At 39.9% G+C, this 15,561-nt stretch overlaps 1 protein-coding gene across 2 annotated transcripts; it reads left to right on the forward strand.

Moving 5' to 3' along the window:
• The first annotated feature begins 8 nt into the window (after window positions 1-8).
• On the forward strand, window positions 9-15,508 carry skic3 (SKI3 subunit of superkiller complex). Of its 2 annotated transcripts, XM_067607392.1 has the most exons (42): window positions 9-91; window positions 195-291; window positions 725-825; window positions 976-1,119; window positions 1,303-1,394; window positions 1,557-1,632; window positions 1,719-1,865; window positions 2,110-2,208; window positions 2,335-2,443; window positions 2,617-2,757; window positions 2,917-3,015; window positions 3,268-3,392; window positions 3,662-3,748; window positions 3,938-4,041; window positions 4,166-4,292; window positions 4,534-4,713; window positions 4,892-5,016; window positions 5,125-5,375; window positions 5,499-5,601; window positions 5,737-5,919; window positions 6,164-6,311; window positions 6,399-6,477; window positions 7,194-7,255; window positions 7,344-7,400; window positions 7,492-7,560; window positions 8,008-8,082; window positions 8,335-8,476; window positions 8,604-8,697; window positions 8,848-8,925; window positions 9,126-9,250; window positions 9,340-9,463; window positions 9,998-10,222; window positions 10,462-10,534; window positions 10,699-10,752; window positions 10,984-11,095; window positions 11,378-11,506; window positions 11,600-11,724; window positions 11,901-12,068; window positions 13,192-13,344; window positions 14,132-14,262; window positions 15,030-15,159; window positions 15,326-15,508. In XM_067607392.1, exons 3-42 carry the CDS (start codon window positions 736-738, stop codon window positions 15,401-15,403), a joined length of 4,713 nt encoding a protein of 1,570 aa, XP_067463493.1. In that variant the 5' UTR covers window positions 9-91; window positions 195-291; window positions 725-735; the 3' UTR covers window positions 15,404-15,508. The 2 variants fall into 2 exon arrangements, with proteins under 2 accessions (XP_067463493.1, XP_067463500.1); XM_067607399.1 differs by lacking the exons at window positions 9-91; window positions 195-291 and adding an exon at window positions 431-571.
• The last annotated feature ends 53 nt before the right edge of the window (window positions 15,509-15,561 follow it).

Raw genomic sequence — 15,561 nt, forward strand, 5'->3', positions numbered from 1 at the left:
GCTTCTCGAGCATTTCCGTGTCATCGACAACAGCAACAGAGGAAAACACAATATTACATCGGGGATTCTGTTTGGAAAGACATCGTAGAAAGTATGCAGTCTTCTAATTAATTAATTACTTAAGAGTAACAGGAATAATAGAGAAAATTTTGTTGTTTTTTTCTGCCAATCTACTATCCCCCACTCCACTCCAGTAGGTGGCGGTAATGCGCCTATAAGCTGGTTTGCAAACCGCCATTAAACCCAAGGAAGAAGAAGCAGCAGCAGCAGAGCAAGTTGTCAACGTAAACAGTGGGTGGCTCCAACTTTTGTACATATATACAGAGCCTACTGTGTTAACTGCGAGACAAACGTACTCAGCTACCTTTAAAAAAAGTTTCTACTCTATTTCTAAAGGTTTGAAACGAATTGTCATATAAAACTGGCCTGGTTTAGAGCCTCCAACAAGCTAACAGTTAGCTAATGCTAAATATGTTAGTCAGTTAGTTAGTCAACACCTCTAACAATTAATTTAGCGTAAGGTTGTACTCTTTCTACCTAAGTTTCCTGTCATCATCATCGTCGCTTCTCAGTAAGACTAGCAAAACCTTTGCAACTTAAGTCAAGCATATAAGCTAGCATTAGTAAGCTCATACGTCATTCAAATGCTTGGTAGCTTGTAAACTGGTTTAGCAATATGGGCAGTTATGATATGTCAATATCTCTTTTTCTTCTTATCACTCAGATCATCTCAGGATGTCTAATAAAGAAGTGAAAGCCGCTCTGAAAAGTGCCAGAGAGGCCATAAAAAACAAAGAATTCAAAGAGGCTTTGAAACACTGCAAGGTAAGGTATCTCATTTTCAGATGCCGATGAAAGTGAGGTATTTCTGTTCTACAGTATGTTGATATGCATCTGTTTAACGAAACAAATCAGGATACTACTACCACAGAGATGTTGCGCAGCTGACTTTGCTCTCTTCAATGTGTTTTTCAGGCTGTTTTGAAAATTGAGAAGAACAATTATAATGCATGGGTGTTTATTGGCTTGGCAGCCAGTGAACTTGAGCAACCAGAACAGTCACAGACAGCCTACAAGAAGGCAGTGGAGCTGGAGCCTGAGCAGCTACTGGCATGGCAGGTAATATGGGAAATGTAGTGGTCAGTGCTTGCTGGTACTTAAATTATAAATGGGTGCCACTGCAGAGTGGCGCTCAATACTTAAAAAATGTGTCCATCTTTACTGAGGATGTTGCATGTTATACTAAATTTCTCCGCAGGTCCAGTAATTATGTAACAAATCAGTAATGCATTGGTGTTTTAGGGCTTGGCAAATCTTTATGAGAAGACTGATCAGTGGGATTTCAAAGTTGAGCTACCTAACATCTATCAGAAGCTTGTTGAGCTGTATGCAAGGTAAGATACAGAGAGACTTCCTTAGAACATGTCTCTTAAAATTAAGTTATGATGATTTTTGTAGTATTTGCTTTTGCCCACCCCCTACCATTTTTAACGAACTGTTGTAGTTTTGGCTAGTTTTGTGATGTTATTGATTCTCATTATATTCTCCATTCACAGCTCTGATAAAAACAAATGTTATGAGGTGATCAAAAAGCTGTCAGAAATCTACCAGTCTGACAAAGAATATTCAAAGGTATGCCATTTTTAACATGTGTAAAAGTGTATGAGTTCAGTGTACTTTTTTCACACATTTTAAGGCATTTGTATATGTGCACCTAGTTGGCGCAAGTTTGGCAGCAGCTCATTCAACTGAAGGAGGAAGAGGCTGTGGACAAGAAAGAGTTATTGCAGCTATGGCAACAGATGACCCATCTCCTGTCAGACTGCCTTAATGAGGAGGAGCAAGACAATGAAACTCAAAACCATGTAAGTCTTCACCCAGTATCTATGTGTACTGAGTAATATACAGGGTTTCCTTTCATGCTTAGACACTCTGTGAAACATAAGAGTCCATCACTAATAATCTCCTAGCTCAAAAAGCCTACAGTAGGTTTGCCTTACATTGTGGTGGTCATAAAATTCAGTTTTTCCCACATGACTGAAAAACGTAATAATAGTCTTTCTTTATGCTGCCTGACTGTTGGTCTCTTTTTGTATTTCTGTTTATCAGTTAATCACAGCATTTGAGAAGGCCATGGTTCTCATGGATCCTGTACCAGGAGAAGAACACAGGAAGGCCTCAGCTGACTATGTCAAATGTCTTTCTAAAGTAAGTTCATCTTCTCTGATGTGTGTATCCCCTCTCACCGTAGATACAATGCTCATACATTATTAAAAATAGGCGTTTTTTTTTTCCCTAAATAGACTGATTATTATGATTCTGCTTTTGCTGTAGCTTCCACACAAAGAAGCAAAAATGAAAGAGGCATGTGAGTCCATGCTGTCCCTCTACCCCAACCAAAGTTATCCTCTGGAAATCCTTTGTTCTCACTACCTCAAAACAGGTAAGAGTTGAGTTGTCTTGCTCATTAAGTTTACAATTTAAGTACACAGATATTGATTTACAGTTTTTATGAAGTGCCACTCTCAGACATTGAGGGAAATATTTTGCCTTTGCAGAATGTGTGTCAGAAAATGGCAGATGCAATCTTAGTACATGCTATGTTTTCATTTGAAGGTCTCCAGAATGAGGACACAGTCAGCTGTTTTTCCCGGCTCCTTGACCTGGCCCCTAACAGTGGGTTAGGTCACTTGGGTCTGGGCACCAAAGCACTCCAAGAGGGCAGGTATAAAGATGCAATTAAGGACCTTGCACAAGGTTAGTTTGCACATGAACTATTAATACATTCTGCTCTTAGTGTAAAAGGTGCCATAAGACTTTATACTGAGGCATACAATTCATGACAATCACTGTAATATGGTTTGGAAGTTGGAATTTATAATAACCGCTGTTGATCTGTCTTTTTTAATCTATTAGGGTTGAAGAAATTGAGCTCCAGTACAGGATGGTACAACTTGGCTCAGGCTCAGTTCAAACTGCACAAATACTCAGACAGTGCTATATCATGCTCCCAAGGTATTTTTTTTGTCTTCTGTATATCACTGTAGTCATCCAGATGATCTCACACCAGCATTTTAATTATTGATCCAGAATCAGCTAATCCAAAGAATACAACAAATCACACTACATCAAGAATTCATTAAAAAAAACAACAAAGGGATTTGTGATTGAAACAATGACATTAACCACTGTCTTTAAAGGGTAGCTGGGTTTTTTTCCCTGAAGCAGATACTGAACTTCAGTGTGTGTCTTCTTGTGTTCGATTAGGTTTGACAGCGTGTGTGTCTGGAGACACGGAGCTGAGGGTCAGAATGCTAAAGCTGAGGCTAGAGGCTTTAGTCAGGAGTGGAGGGGAGAAGGCTGCAGATCAGGCTTTGGAGACATTTTCACAGGTAATCAGTGACATGTCCGCTCACAGATCCAAACAAACACATTTACTGATACTTTTATCTGTTTATCCAGCATGTTGTATGTACTTTATATTTAAATGTTCTACGAAATTCAGCAGTTGAAAGTGATTTGTTTGTTTTTCTAGTTCTTTAGTATGGAGATGTAGTTGTAATGATAATTTGTTGTAATAATGACATTAATTTGTAGTGCTACAGAATGTCAAAGGAAATGTCATGTCTAGCTTTGTTTTGTTTTTTTTTGTTTCTTTTAGATCCCCAATGCTGACAAAGAGCCAATCCTAGTTGCCCTTAAAGGACGTGCATACCTTAACAAAGGACAGGTCGATCAAGCACTTAAGGTAACGTGCTTTTCACCTATTGAATTCTGTGAAAGTCTGTAAAAATGTCACATTTATGATATGATACCATAAGAAACAATATTGTAGCAAATAAATAATTAAGAACATATGCAACGTCTGATATGATTATCTGTCTTGTATTATATCAAAGATAGATTGGTGCAAACGAAACTATTATATCTTCCATAGGTGTCATCAGACCTGTTGGCCTCTAATCCAAACCTGGCCCAGGGGTTGGCCCTGAGAGGACTGACACACTTAGCTGAAGGCCAGCAGCAGCAGGCAGAACAGAGGTAACAAACTGTGTGTCTCTTTTTGCATGTTTTTTTTTTCCATCCATCCACATTAAATCAAGGTAAAACAGTCCATGGTTTGGGTTCTACATTGAACTTTTCCTTCTTGCTCTTTGTGGTCTAGTTTCCTAAAGGCAGCAGGCCAAAGTTCAGACTGTGGAGAGTATTATTTCTTGCTGGGACGACTCTACTGGGACATGGGAGAAGAAACTCGTAAAGACCGTGGCAAAGCCCATACACACTTGCTCAAGGTTAGCACAAATATATTGATTTTATTTTTTTCATTAGATAAAGTAGGTAAATTGTGTTTCACAACACTATATATCCATTATAAAAACTCATTTAATCTCCAAAATATTGATGGTCTGCTCTACAACAGATAAGTGTTGAAGGACTTAACTTTCAGAATGTCACAGTATGTAACTTATCGCCAGTTGTCAAGTGTAATGTTAAAAGGCATCTTAGGGTCAAAGCTTCATTTGTCCATTTCAGGCTGCAAAGTTAGACCCACACCTTGGTTGTGTATTCCGCTACCTTGGACATTATTATCGGGAGGTGGGAAATGACCATGGCCGGGCACGAGGCTGTTATAAGAAAGCCTTCGATTTGGACAATGATGATGCTGAGTCTGGAGCTGCCTCAGTGGATCTCAGCATGGCTCATGACGATATGGTAAGTAGTTTCAGTGGCAAAAAAAGCCATAATGTACAGAGCTGTCAAGTGTGATGTTGACACTTTATGGTAAAGTGTTTTCTTACAGATGTCTCTCTTTTGTCTGTAACCTTCCCATGCTCTTCCCCTCCTTGTCCTCTCTTTTTATCCTCCTCTTCTTCTCCTCTAAATGCTACAGGACACTGCCTTAGCAATACTTCAGTCTGTGATAGAGAAGGCCACTCCCGGCTCGGCTAAATGGGCCTGGATGAGACGAGGGCTTTACTACCTGAAGGTTGGGCAGCATCAACAGGCTATCGCTGAGTAAGATTTTCAAATCTGAGACAGTAAAATGTATTATCTTAGTCTTTGTCATTTTTAACATCATCATAGGTCTTTAAGCATTTCTGATCATGTATTTTATATTGATAGTCTGCAGGCAGCCCTGAGAGCAGACCCTGAGGACTGGGTGTGTTGGGAGTGTTTAGGTGAGGCCTACCTAAACCGCCGGAGTTTCACAGCAGCTCTGAAGGCCTTTGGTAAGGCCCATCAGCTTCAGCCCTCCTCCATCTATAGTGTCTATCAGGCTGCTGCAATCAAACAGACCCTGGGCAAGTTCAAAGAGGCGGTTGCAGAGTACTTGCAGATCACAGCACAGCAGGACTATGTTCCTGCTCTTAAAGGTACGTGTTTGTGTCATTACATCTGACGCTTGCTTGTCACGTGGTATAATGTTATACCTTTTACTGTGTATCTGTCTTTTCTCTGAACCTCGACATTCAATTAAATTTGTATGATCTGTTCAGGTCTTGGGGAGTGCCAGCTCTCTCTGGCAAAAAGTTTAATGGAGGACTGCAGAGATGGGGGAGCCATTGACCTCATTCAGCAAGCCATACAGAACCTCTTCAAGTAATGAGTAGAAGTTTGTTTAACATGCAAATGTGGAAATATGAAAGCTTTGTTTGAATTTATTAAACTACACAATCAGATAGATGGTTTCTCCCATTTCATCCACCTATCTTTTCATATTTCTGTGCTCTTCAGAGCTGTAGAGCTGCGTCCGGACCTCTCCTGTTTGTGGAAGCTGCTGGGAGATGCCTGCACTGCAGTCAGCACAGTGTCTCCAAACAGAGTCCAGGTTCAAGTGCCAGCCCCACTGGCTGGTATAGACCCCCACACCCAGAACAACATGCTGAATCAGGCCCAGACACTCAAAGTTGGTGAGAGGTATGAGCACAAACAGGCATGGATATTTTCAGAGCTGTCTATATATATTGCTACTCGGTTAAATCCTCGATCTTTAACATAGATGAGAGAACATTTTTTGACTTGACACTGCTGTTAAGAAGTTTACACTAAATGGTTGAATTGGCATAATTGTCTGATTGTTGCTCTTGGGTGCAAAGCCTGCCTTTACTGTCTTTCATTAGAATCCAAACACTGAACATTAAGTGCATGTTTTTGTCTACAGGTGCTACGCTCGTGCTTTGAAGCTAATGTCTGAGGTCCCCAGTCTTTGGTATGACCTTGGACTCAACTATTACCACCAGGCTAGCCTATTCTGCCCTACAGAGGGAGATCAGAGCTCCCCATCTCTGCTCCTAGAGAAAGCCCAGCAGGTAACTCACAGAATCCTGCACAACAACAGCTTTGGCATGGTTTGTTCCCAGAAGTGTTCTTTTAAGAGATTTTTCTCCGCTTTTCAGTGTTTGAAAAAGGCGATCATGATGGACAGTGGGAATCATACCTACTGGAATTCCCTGGGAGTCATTTCCATGAGCAAAGGTATGCTACCTCGCTTTTATACAGTAAATAATGGAGGATTACCCCACCTGGTGGACAGATTGCACGTCTCCCACCAATATGTAATTGGTAAAATAAAACCCACATGATTATTGTCTAACTGAATTAATTTATTCTGTGTATATTTAAACATATTATTGTGAAATGAAAATGTTCCACATATATTTTTAGAGCAAAAGCTTGAACTATATTTTACTCTAATTTCTTATGCGAGCCCCCTGTAATGACATGAATAAATAAAGTCAGCAGTTAATAGAAAGTTGTAATATTTTATCAGCTTAAAGAAGATTTCAGTTATTTTACATTCCCTCTTTTTTATATCTTCAGTTAGAATGAAAAGGGCCATCCATTGTAGCAATAGCTCACTAGTCAGACTGCTGCAATACACGTCATACCGCTCAATGAGAATGATGGCCTCTCAACCATTAATTACTTTCATCTTGATGCAAGAAATACTCAAGTTATTACTCTTGGTGAAATACACATTCATTTATTAGACAGACAGAAAATGCATATCCTAATTATGTACGCAGATGTGACTTTTTTGTCAGATTGGTTGGAGATATAGTTAACATTAATTTAACTGACATCTTCTTTAGATGAAGTTATCACTGTTAATAATTGTAGTTAAGTATTTTGTGTCAGTGTCAGAGGAATTAATGCCATTTTGTCTTGTCACTTTCTTTCTGTCACATCAGGTCTTAAAAACTTTGCTCTGGCTCAACATTGCTTCATCAAGTCCATACAAGTTGAACCAAGTGTATGTACTGCACATTTGTTCAGGTGATGAATGGGGTTCCCAGAAAATATGCTGATGTTTTTATAGACTTTTTCATATTTCATTATAGAATGTTGTTGCCTGGACCAACCTTGGTACCCTGTATTTGAAGAAGGACAACATAGAGGTGTGTGTGATCAGTTTTTATATATATTATTCTTGTTTCTATCATAGTTGGCGGATACTTTCTTTATTAAAGTCTGGTTTTATTTTCTTAGCTTGCACATGAGGCCTTTAAGATTGCCCAGTCCTTGGAGCCGCTGTATGTCAACTGCTGGATCGGACAGGTACTCAACCCACCTTTCACAGAACTTTATTTAACAAAGACATCATAAAACAATGTTATAAGGTCACTTTGATGCCATATTGTCTATGTAATGGACACTCTGCAATAATTCAGTGTTCAGGGGTTAAGGCGTCTTTATAACAAACACATTTTTGTCCCATATATGCATATACATATGACACAACTTATGTTCAAATCTGACCAACAAGGAAAATAATTTGGAAAGATAACCAAGATAGTTTGATTGACTTGGCACAATACAAGTGTTCCACTATGGTAAGGAATTTGAGAGAGATCTGGTAATACAAGGATTTAAAGTTAAGAAATACTACATTCTAGGCCAGAATTTGATTATAGTAGTGTATATAATTATAGAGCACAAGGTTTGTTAGACCTCTTCATCTTTGTCTGTCTAAGTAATGGTTTTATATCTTTGTCTTCTCACCAGGCACTGATAGCAGAGAGAGTGGGAAGCTATGACACCATGGATCTTTTCAGGCACACCACTGAACTCAACACACATGTGCGTGACCTCCCAAATGCACTTTCCTTTGTAATACCCACTCATTAGCCGGCTAATTACAGTTTAATCTCTGCATCACCTTTCTTACTCTGTTGAATTTTCAGTTCTAAGCCTTTTGCTACTACTAGTAAGGAATTAGACATGATACCTCTATGAAAAAAATGGCTTTTTTTCCCTGCCTTGTCAGACTCATTCTTTGCCTTTCTCTCCCTCCTCATCTACATCTCTCTATCACTCACCTCCCCCTGGCAGATGGAGGGAGTGAAAGGTTATGCCTACTGGGTGTGTTCCACCCTGCTGGATAAGAGCAACAGAGACTCTGAACTGTACCGCTACAACATAGTCCAGATGAATGCCATCTCTGCTGCTCAGGTGGCACTCAGCAAGTACACAGGTACAGAATCTATGCGTATGTTTATGTACATGCATAGCAGTCCACACATCCTTGGTGGTATTTGGATCATGTGTTAGGGACAGATCTTGTGTGACATGTAGTTTTTTTTTTTTTGCATCTTTCTCAGAGAGGATCCAGTCTGATCCAGATGCCTTCATTATGCTGGGTTACCTGAATGAGCATCTGCAGCTGAAGAGACAGGCCTTACAGGCTTACCAAAGGTGTCTGTCTGAATTATACAGAAAGAGGCATTTTACTAAAAATACATGAAAGATGTACTGCTGTTTCATCTATAAGAAACCCAATAACTTACCTAATGTTTGTTTACTATTCAGCCTTGTATGTATTTAATCTGAACTCTTTTTCCTCAGAGCTGTTGTATTGCTTCAGTCGATGTCCTCCACAGAAGAGCTGGCTTTTGCTCTTGGCAGCTATGGCCGTGCTTTGTGGTAACAAACAGCTGTCTCATTATCATTTTCCTTAAACAGTTTTGGCAAAACTAAGAAATCCACCGATACTGATTAATCCAGTAATGAACAGATTATTCCAGTAATGAACACATTCCAGTAATGAACACATAATTAGCATGCCTCAAAACCCCCAAATGTCAGACTTCCTTCTGTTGTATGTCATGTTATATTCCTCACAGCACCTCTTGCCAGTGGGAGGAAGCAGTGCAAGTTTATAATTCCACACCACTGCAGGAGCTCAGTGATCTGGCTGGGCTGGCTCTGGCTTACTGCAGGGCAGGACTCATCCCAGAGAGCATCAATGGTGAGCAGGGCCACACTCAAATCAGAGATAGTATATGCATGCACATGCCTGAGTGGCTGCGAATAAACTGTTTTGTATGTGTCCTTTAGCCTACGAGCGTGCCCTGGCTGTGGCTGCCAGTGAAAAGGAGAAGGCTTATATCTTAACAGCTCTGGCCTTGCTCCAGCACAGGCAGGGTAACCTAGACTCAGCCAAGACTCTGCTGTTTAAGTGGTGAGTTCTAATGCCCATGACAAAAAATTACATATACTTTACATTAACGCTAACCTGTGTTCAAAGCATGTTGTACGATTTTAGATTGAACTTAGAAATCAAGTAAAGACCGATTAGTGTCTTTTCCTGACCAGTCCTGTCTCAACTTGCAAAGACCTGACCCTTACTAGAGATAGATAAACCACATTTATTTAATTATTTCATTTATTTGTTAAAGTTGTTATTGTTGCAGTTAGGGACTGTTTTGAAAAGTGTGAAATTTTGTTCACAAGCAGTCATGCCAGAACATCAAACCTGCAAGACAAGCAATTAGAAAAAGAAGAAAAAGAGAAAGACTTCCTTAAACCAATGGTAGTTGATTATTGCATCAAAAAGATTGAGAGGTCGCTAATGCTGTTTGACACCAAACTGTCATATCTTAGAAGTTGGAGCTTCCCAAAATCATTACCGCATAATGATAATGTGGTGATGATGCTTCTATTGTTCTTGCTTGACAGCTAAATGTATTTGTCTGTTTGCCTTCTGTCGCCACAGCTCAATGTTAAAGGAGCCAATCTCGGAGTCTCTGCTGTGTTTATGTGCCCTTGGATTGGTCCACAGTGATACTACGCTAGCCACTGCTGCCCTGACTGAGCTGCTAAAGCAAGGCTCAGCCTCTGGCAGTGTTATAGAGCAGCGATGTCTACTCACCTGCACCTTACTGGCCCTGCAGGGCAACTACAGTGCGGTGCAAAGAGAGGCTTCCAGAGCGGTACACAGGTAAGCTGTCAAAATCAATACTCAACTGACACAAAATAATTTATTTTCTATGCATACATTGTCTTGTGATCAATTTTAAAAACAAAGTCTGTGGTTAGGCAGGGAACATTATTGATCTGCAGTATTCAATGAAAATCTAATGACAGCTGACAAATAACCACACAAGTATCTGCAAGGTTACACTTTATGCTGTTTTGTTCACACATTGGTCTAATAAATACTGGATGTCTTATTTACAGCAATCCGGGTAACTCATCTTTGTGGGCCCTGCTGTCCAGACTGGTACCTCAGTACTACCCCAGGAAGGCAAATGTTAGTCTGTATATATATATATATATATATATATGCACACACACCCCAGAAAATGTATTATACTGACACACACATTTAACTGACCAACCTCACCCAGTCGTGCTGTAGTGCTGCTGGACAGTTCCAGTGGAAGTGTTCATAGTTTTGTCTGCTGTGTATTTCAGGGTGGAGCGATGGCTGGCCATGTTGCCTGTCTCTCCAGTATGACCCAAGGAAAGGTAAAATAGCTGTATATTTACAATATGTTGAAATGGCTTAGTGTGTCATCTGTTGTGTTCTCTCTCTCTTTTTTTTCTTTTACAATTTCTTTCACCTAATTAATCTCATTGTCTGGTCTTTTGGCTAAATAATAATTATTATTAATAATTAAATGTCAACAGCTAAAAAAGTCATTACAGTTCTTAGTGTTAGTAAAATAAACTGAGCTGATCTGACTTGTGTGCCTGCAGAGGGCGTTGTTGTACAGTGGAGTAAACCAGCTGGCTAGTGGGAGACACTCTGGAGAAGACAAGCACAGGAATGCACTTAAGACCATGCAGAGAGCTGTGCTGCTCTGTCCTGGTAGATATACACAAACACACTGAACTACCTCACATACAAACTTATTTTTTACAATGCAATCTTGAAGATTGCAGACAGGATTGGGCAATTTCACTTATGTAATTATCTAATTTAGGTGAAATAGTGTGAAGTAAAATAATGTTTATGGGATTCCTCTGTGAGAACCTTTCTTCCAGATAACGGTGTCCCTCATAAATACAGTAAAATGAATTTTTACAGCTTTGTCAGATGAGCATAAAGCTTGTCGGTCTGGTCTGAGTCTCACCTCTCCTTTACTTTCAGATGATCCAGCAACATGGGCAGGATTAATGGCTGCCTGTCACACAGAAAACACTTCCTGTTATCTCTCTGGCTCTGCTCCCTGCAGACAAGGACTGGAACAAACCCTAATGTCAGTTGTTTCTGAGAAAGGTGTGTGTGCACTTGGTTCTGTGGTGGTTTTTACTAGGTTCACTATTTTGTGTATGTGTTTGAGTATACAACTGACATGCGTCTGTATCCCAGTACGTACTGTGGAGGAGATAGAGCGCCCTCTAGCCCAGTCTCTGGAGGGCTGGGTACTACAACAGGCAGTGGCTGGTCTCATGCTTGGGGGACAGTTAGAGCAGGCAGAAGCTCTTTGCTCACAGGTGGGATATGATCACACACACACTTCATGTACTTTATTGGAGGAATGACTTATTCTAGAGAGATATTAACATGAATGATGCACTGAATAATCTATACTAAGTAATAAAGTGAAAGAATATAAGTCATCCCTTCCTTTCAACGTTGTGTTTCTTATGCTCTGCCTGCTTTGCCCCAGGTGCTGAATGTTTCTCCAGAGCACCCAGCAGTGATGCTGTTGCTGAGACAAGTGCAGTGTCAGCGCCTCCTTGTGGCAAATGATGGTGGTACTGTCCTTCCAGACTCTGTGCTGGAGCAGCTCAGCAACACTGTGATGATGAACCCCACCAACCTTGGGGCATGGCACGTAAGTGGATACTCCATCATAAGAAATACTGGACAGTAGCTCTTTAATTTCAAGCTCCAGTTGTTTAATGGTACCAAATTTTAAATGTAAATATGTAGCAAAAACAAACTCTGCTACATTGTGGGGCTTGAAAATATTGTAATATATTATAATGAATGTATATTATAATTAAGTTATTATTTTTTACTATTAGTTTTTAGCATTTTTTATTACATTTGTGAGCCAGATGCAACTTAATTTTGTTCTGCTGTGCAGTTGTCCTGTGTATATTCTGGATGACAGTAAAGTTAATCTTGGATCTTGATGGTCTCGTTCTTGAGTGATCACTCATTTAAATGCTGAGATCATGTTGTATTGATAAAGTGGTTTTCTTTTCCTAACCACAAACAGACACGTCTTCTTCCTTCCACTGAGACATTAACCTAATGAAGAGCATTTCTGTGCCCTGCTTGAGACCTCCGATAACTGCACTTAACATCAGATAGCTGCAAGCAGCAGGGGTGAAGCAGCAGAGAAGCCATGTTATCTCTTTTAAGCCTTGGCAGACTGTAGTTTAACTTGGTTAATGACAACAAATGTTACAATATTAATTGTGGAGATAGAAACGTGTATTAATATCACAATGTCATAGACAGTTCTGTATCAACACAGATTACATTATTCCTGAATTATCATACAGTCAACAATTTCATGTAATGACAGAAAATCATTATCCATTCCATCTTTATAGGTCCGTATATAATGGACAGAATTAGAATTTTTTGTTGCTGCCAGAAATAAAGTTGAAATTTGGGTTTGTTTTTGTTATAATAAGAATATTGTATTGAGAAGTCATTGTATTATATATTCAGTCTTGTATTTTTGTACCAATAGCTTTATATTTGCTTCAATTTAATATATAGGCAGTGGATTATTTTCTAGTGATTATCAGATCAAAGCTCATGAATGAATTAATGTGGTCTTGTATTCTTCACATCTCCTAACCTTTCCTTATCTCACATTGGCTTTAACAATCTCCTCTATGCTCATCTTGTTTCACTTCTCTTATTTCCTCTCCCTCCCGTCCCCCTGTAATTCTCTCATCCTTGCTTGTCCTATTGCTCTCTTACTCTCCTTCTCTCAGTGGCTGGCAGATGTGTATCGTAGCCAGGGTCTGCTTGTTCAGGCGGTCATGGCTTATAGACGGAGTCTGCAAATTGCCTCACAGCTTGGCCTGCACAGCAGCCAAGTAGCGAGCCTGCTTCGACTAGCTCTACTAGCCCTAGGACCCTGTATGGTGAGTTTTTATATAGGATATAACATGCATCCACACCCAAAATATTCATGATTAGGTTAATTTAGTACAGCATTTACAGCACAATGATCACAGATCTTTATGCTACAATACTGTGGCCACAAATATGCATATTTTAGACATCACAAATGTAATGTTATTGCTGGATAGAGATTAAAATTAGCACTGTGTAAGGCTGAGAACGCAGCTTTTGTCCTACAAGTAATGATGATTATTAGCTGTCTAAACTGATGACAGGCTCTCTATAGGAACACGCGGGGTACATTTACATATTAGTAGAGACACACACTCACTACAGCAATGTGATGATTTCAAACTGCATAGCAGTCTAAGGCAGCCTCTCTCTACATCACCTTCACATGGGCAGAAACACGGTAGAAGAGATGAGAGATGGGTGACTATCTCGCTGAGAATTGTAGGATCAGCAGTCAAGGCCAAGTGGAAATACAAACAAGATTTTGCTTTTGTGATTCAGCTGATTCAAGCAGATGTACTTTAGGTCCACTGCTCAAAGAACAGAAAATCCAATAGTAACACACCTTGGTTGGAGCTACTGCTCTCACTGAAAGCAGTTAAACAGTTAGCACAGACTAGTCAGGTGTTTATTTACCTTTTTAGAAAACTGCAATGTACTGTCAAAACATGAAAGGAGATGTTTTATTTAATACCTGCACCATCTCTTTGTCATTGCAAGTTGGTGAATAAATGTTTGGTGTAAGGTTCTCCCAGCTAGTTTTATCCTTAACCCAGTGTGCTTCTGACCTGTCAGGCGGGTGTCCCAGGAAATGACTGGAAGGACCTGGTACTAGAAGCCACTACAGAGGTCTTGAAGCTGGGCTCATCCCCCATGGCCCTCCTCTTCCAGGCACTGCTCCAGTATGTTGTCAAGATGACCGCGAGGTAGGTGCTTCTCACTGTACTCTGTTTCCACTGCTGCAGGTGTGCGTGTTGCTTTGCGTAAATATGAAAATGATTTTATCCCATTGGCTACGTGCAGTTAAGCATCTAATATGATCAAATAAATCACAAGGTTCTTGTAACTTCAGATTTATGCATCCATCTGTCTTTTCAAGATGTTCGTACTTTTGGAACTGCTGAGCAATTTACAAAGCAAAGTTTCCTTGTCCTGACATAATAGCCTTCTGTCACTACCTAACAGGCCTGCCAGGAGGCTTAATTAGAGTGCAGCATTCACTTGAGAGCTGATGAGAACAAATATGCCAATCATGAACTGGCTAAATTCCTTGAGAGATGCTGCGGGAAGTCCCCTGCGCCAAGCATAATTGCAGTATCAAGAGGCCATGTCATGTTAGACACGGTTTTCTTTATATATAGGAAAACAGAAAGAATAGTTACAGAAAGGGTTTCAACCCAGACCAACAAGTGTACTATACAATCCCACATGGCACATTCATGCCAGCTAACTTCATCTAAACAACAAACCAGATCTGCAGCCTTCGAATTCTGTACATTTTCAAGAGCAAATAAGTATAGCTGTCATTGACATCAACACAGGCAGCACAAAAAGGAATAAACATGACTTGTCACTTGATCATGTCCTCTCATCTCATACAGTTTCCACTCATAAATGTAGACAATGTTTTTTATTAACAAAAAACAGGTCTCATTTTATACCTTTTTCCCATTTCTGTGTGTGTCCTCTGCAGGGACACCAGGCGATTGTTGGAGAAAGTGGTATATGTCCCCTCTCGAGACTTCCCAGTGACTGTGGTGCAGGTGGCCAGCTGGTACCTTCTCAGACACCTGCACGCCAAAAATGATGACGAGCTGATAAATGTGAGCACACAGCTGTCTCATACTGTACCTACACTGTTTCCAACCATGACTTGAAGCACATGAATACAGAAATTGCAACTAGTCACTCTTAAGTCGTTATTTCTGTACTTGTTGTTTAATTTGATCAAAACTTGAACATACATTTATTCTTTCCTCTGTTTTGCAGGTCCTTTTGGAGCATGCCAAAAAGCGTGGAGATCAAAGATTGCTGGAGTTTAATTCACTGCTTGTCTCTTCATCCTGAATGTTGCAAGTCTAAAATGAAATCTTTCCAAAATCATGTAGCTATGGGTGTATCCAGCAGCTCAACCCACCTCTAATTTAGCTTCATCTCTTCATTAATATGAAATCATAACAAACTGGACATTATTATATAATATATATGAACTTTATTGGCTTTAC

Source organism: Thunnus thynnus, chromosome 2 (genome assembly GCF_963924715.1).
Source record: "Thunnus thynnus chromosome 2, fThuThy2.1, whole genome shotgun sequence".
In the NCBI taxonomy this organism is placed as follows: domain Eukaryota; kingdom Metazoa; phylum Chordata; class Actinopteri; order Scombriformes; family Scombridae; genus Thunnus; species Thunnus thynnus.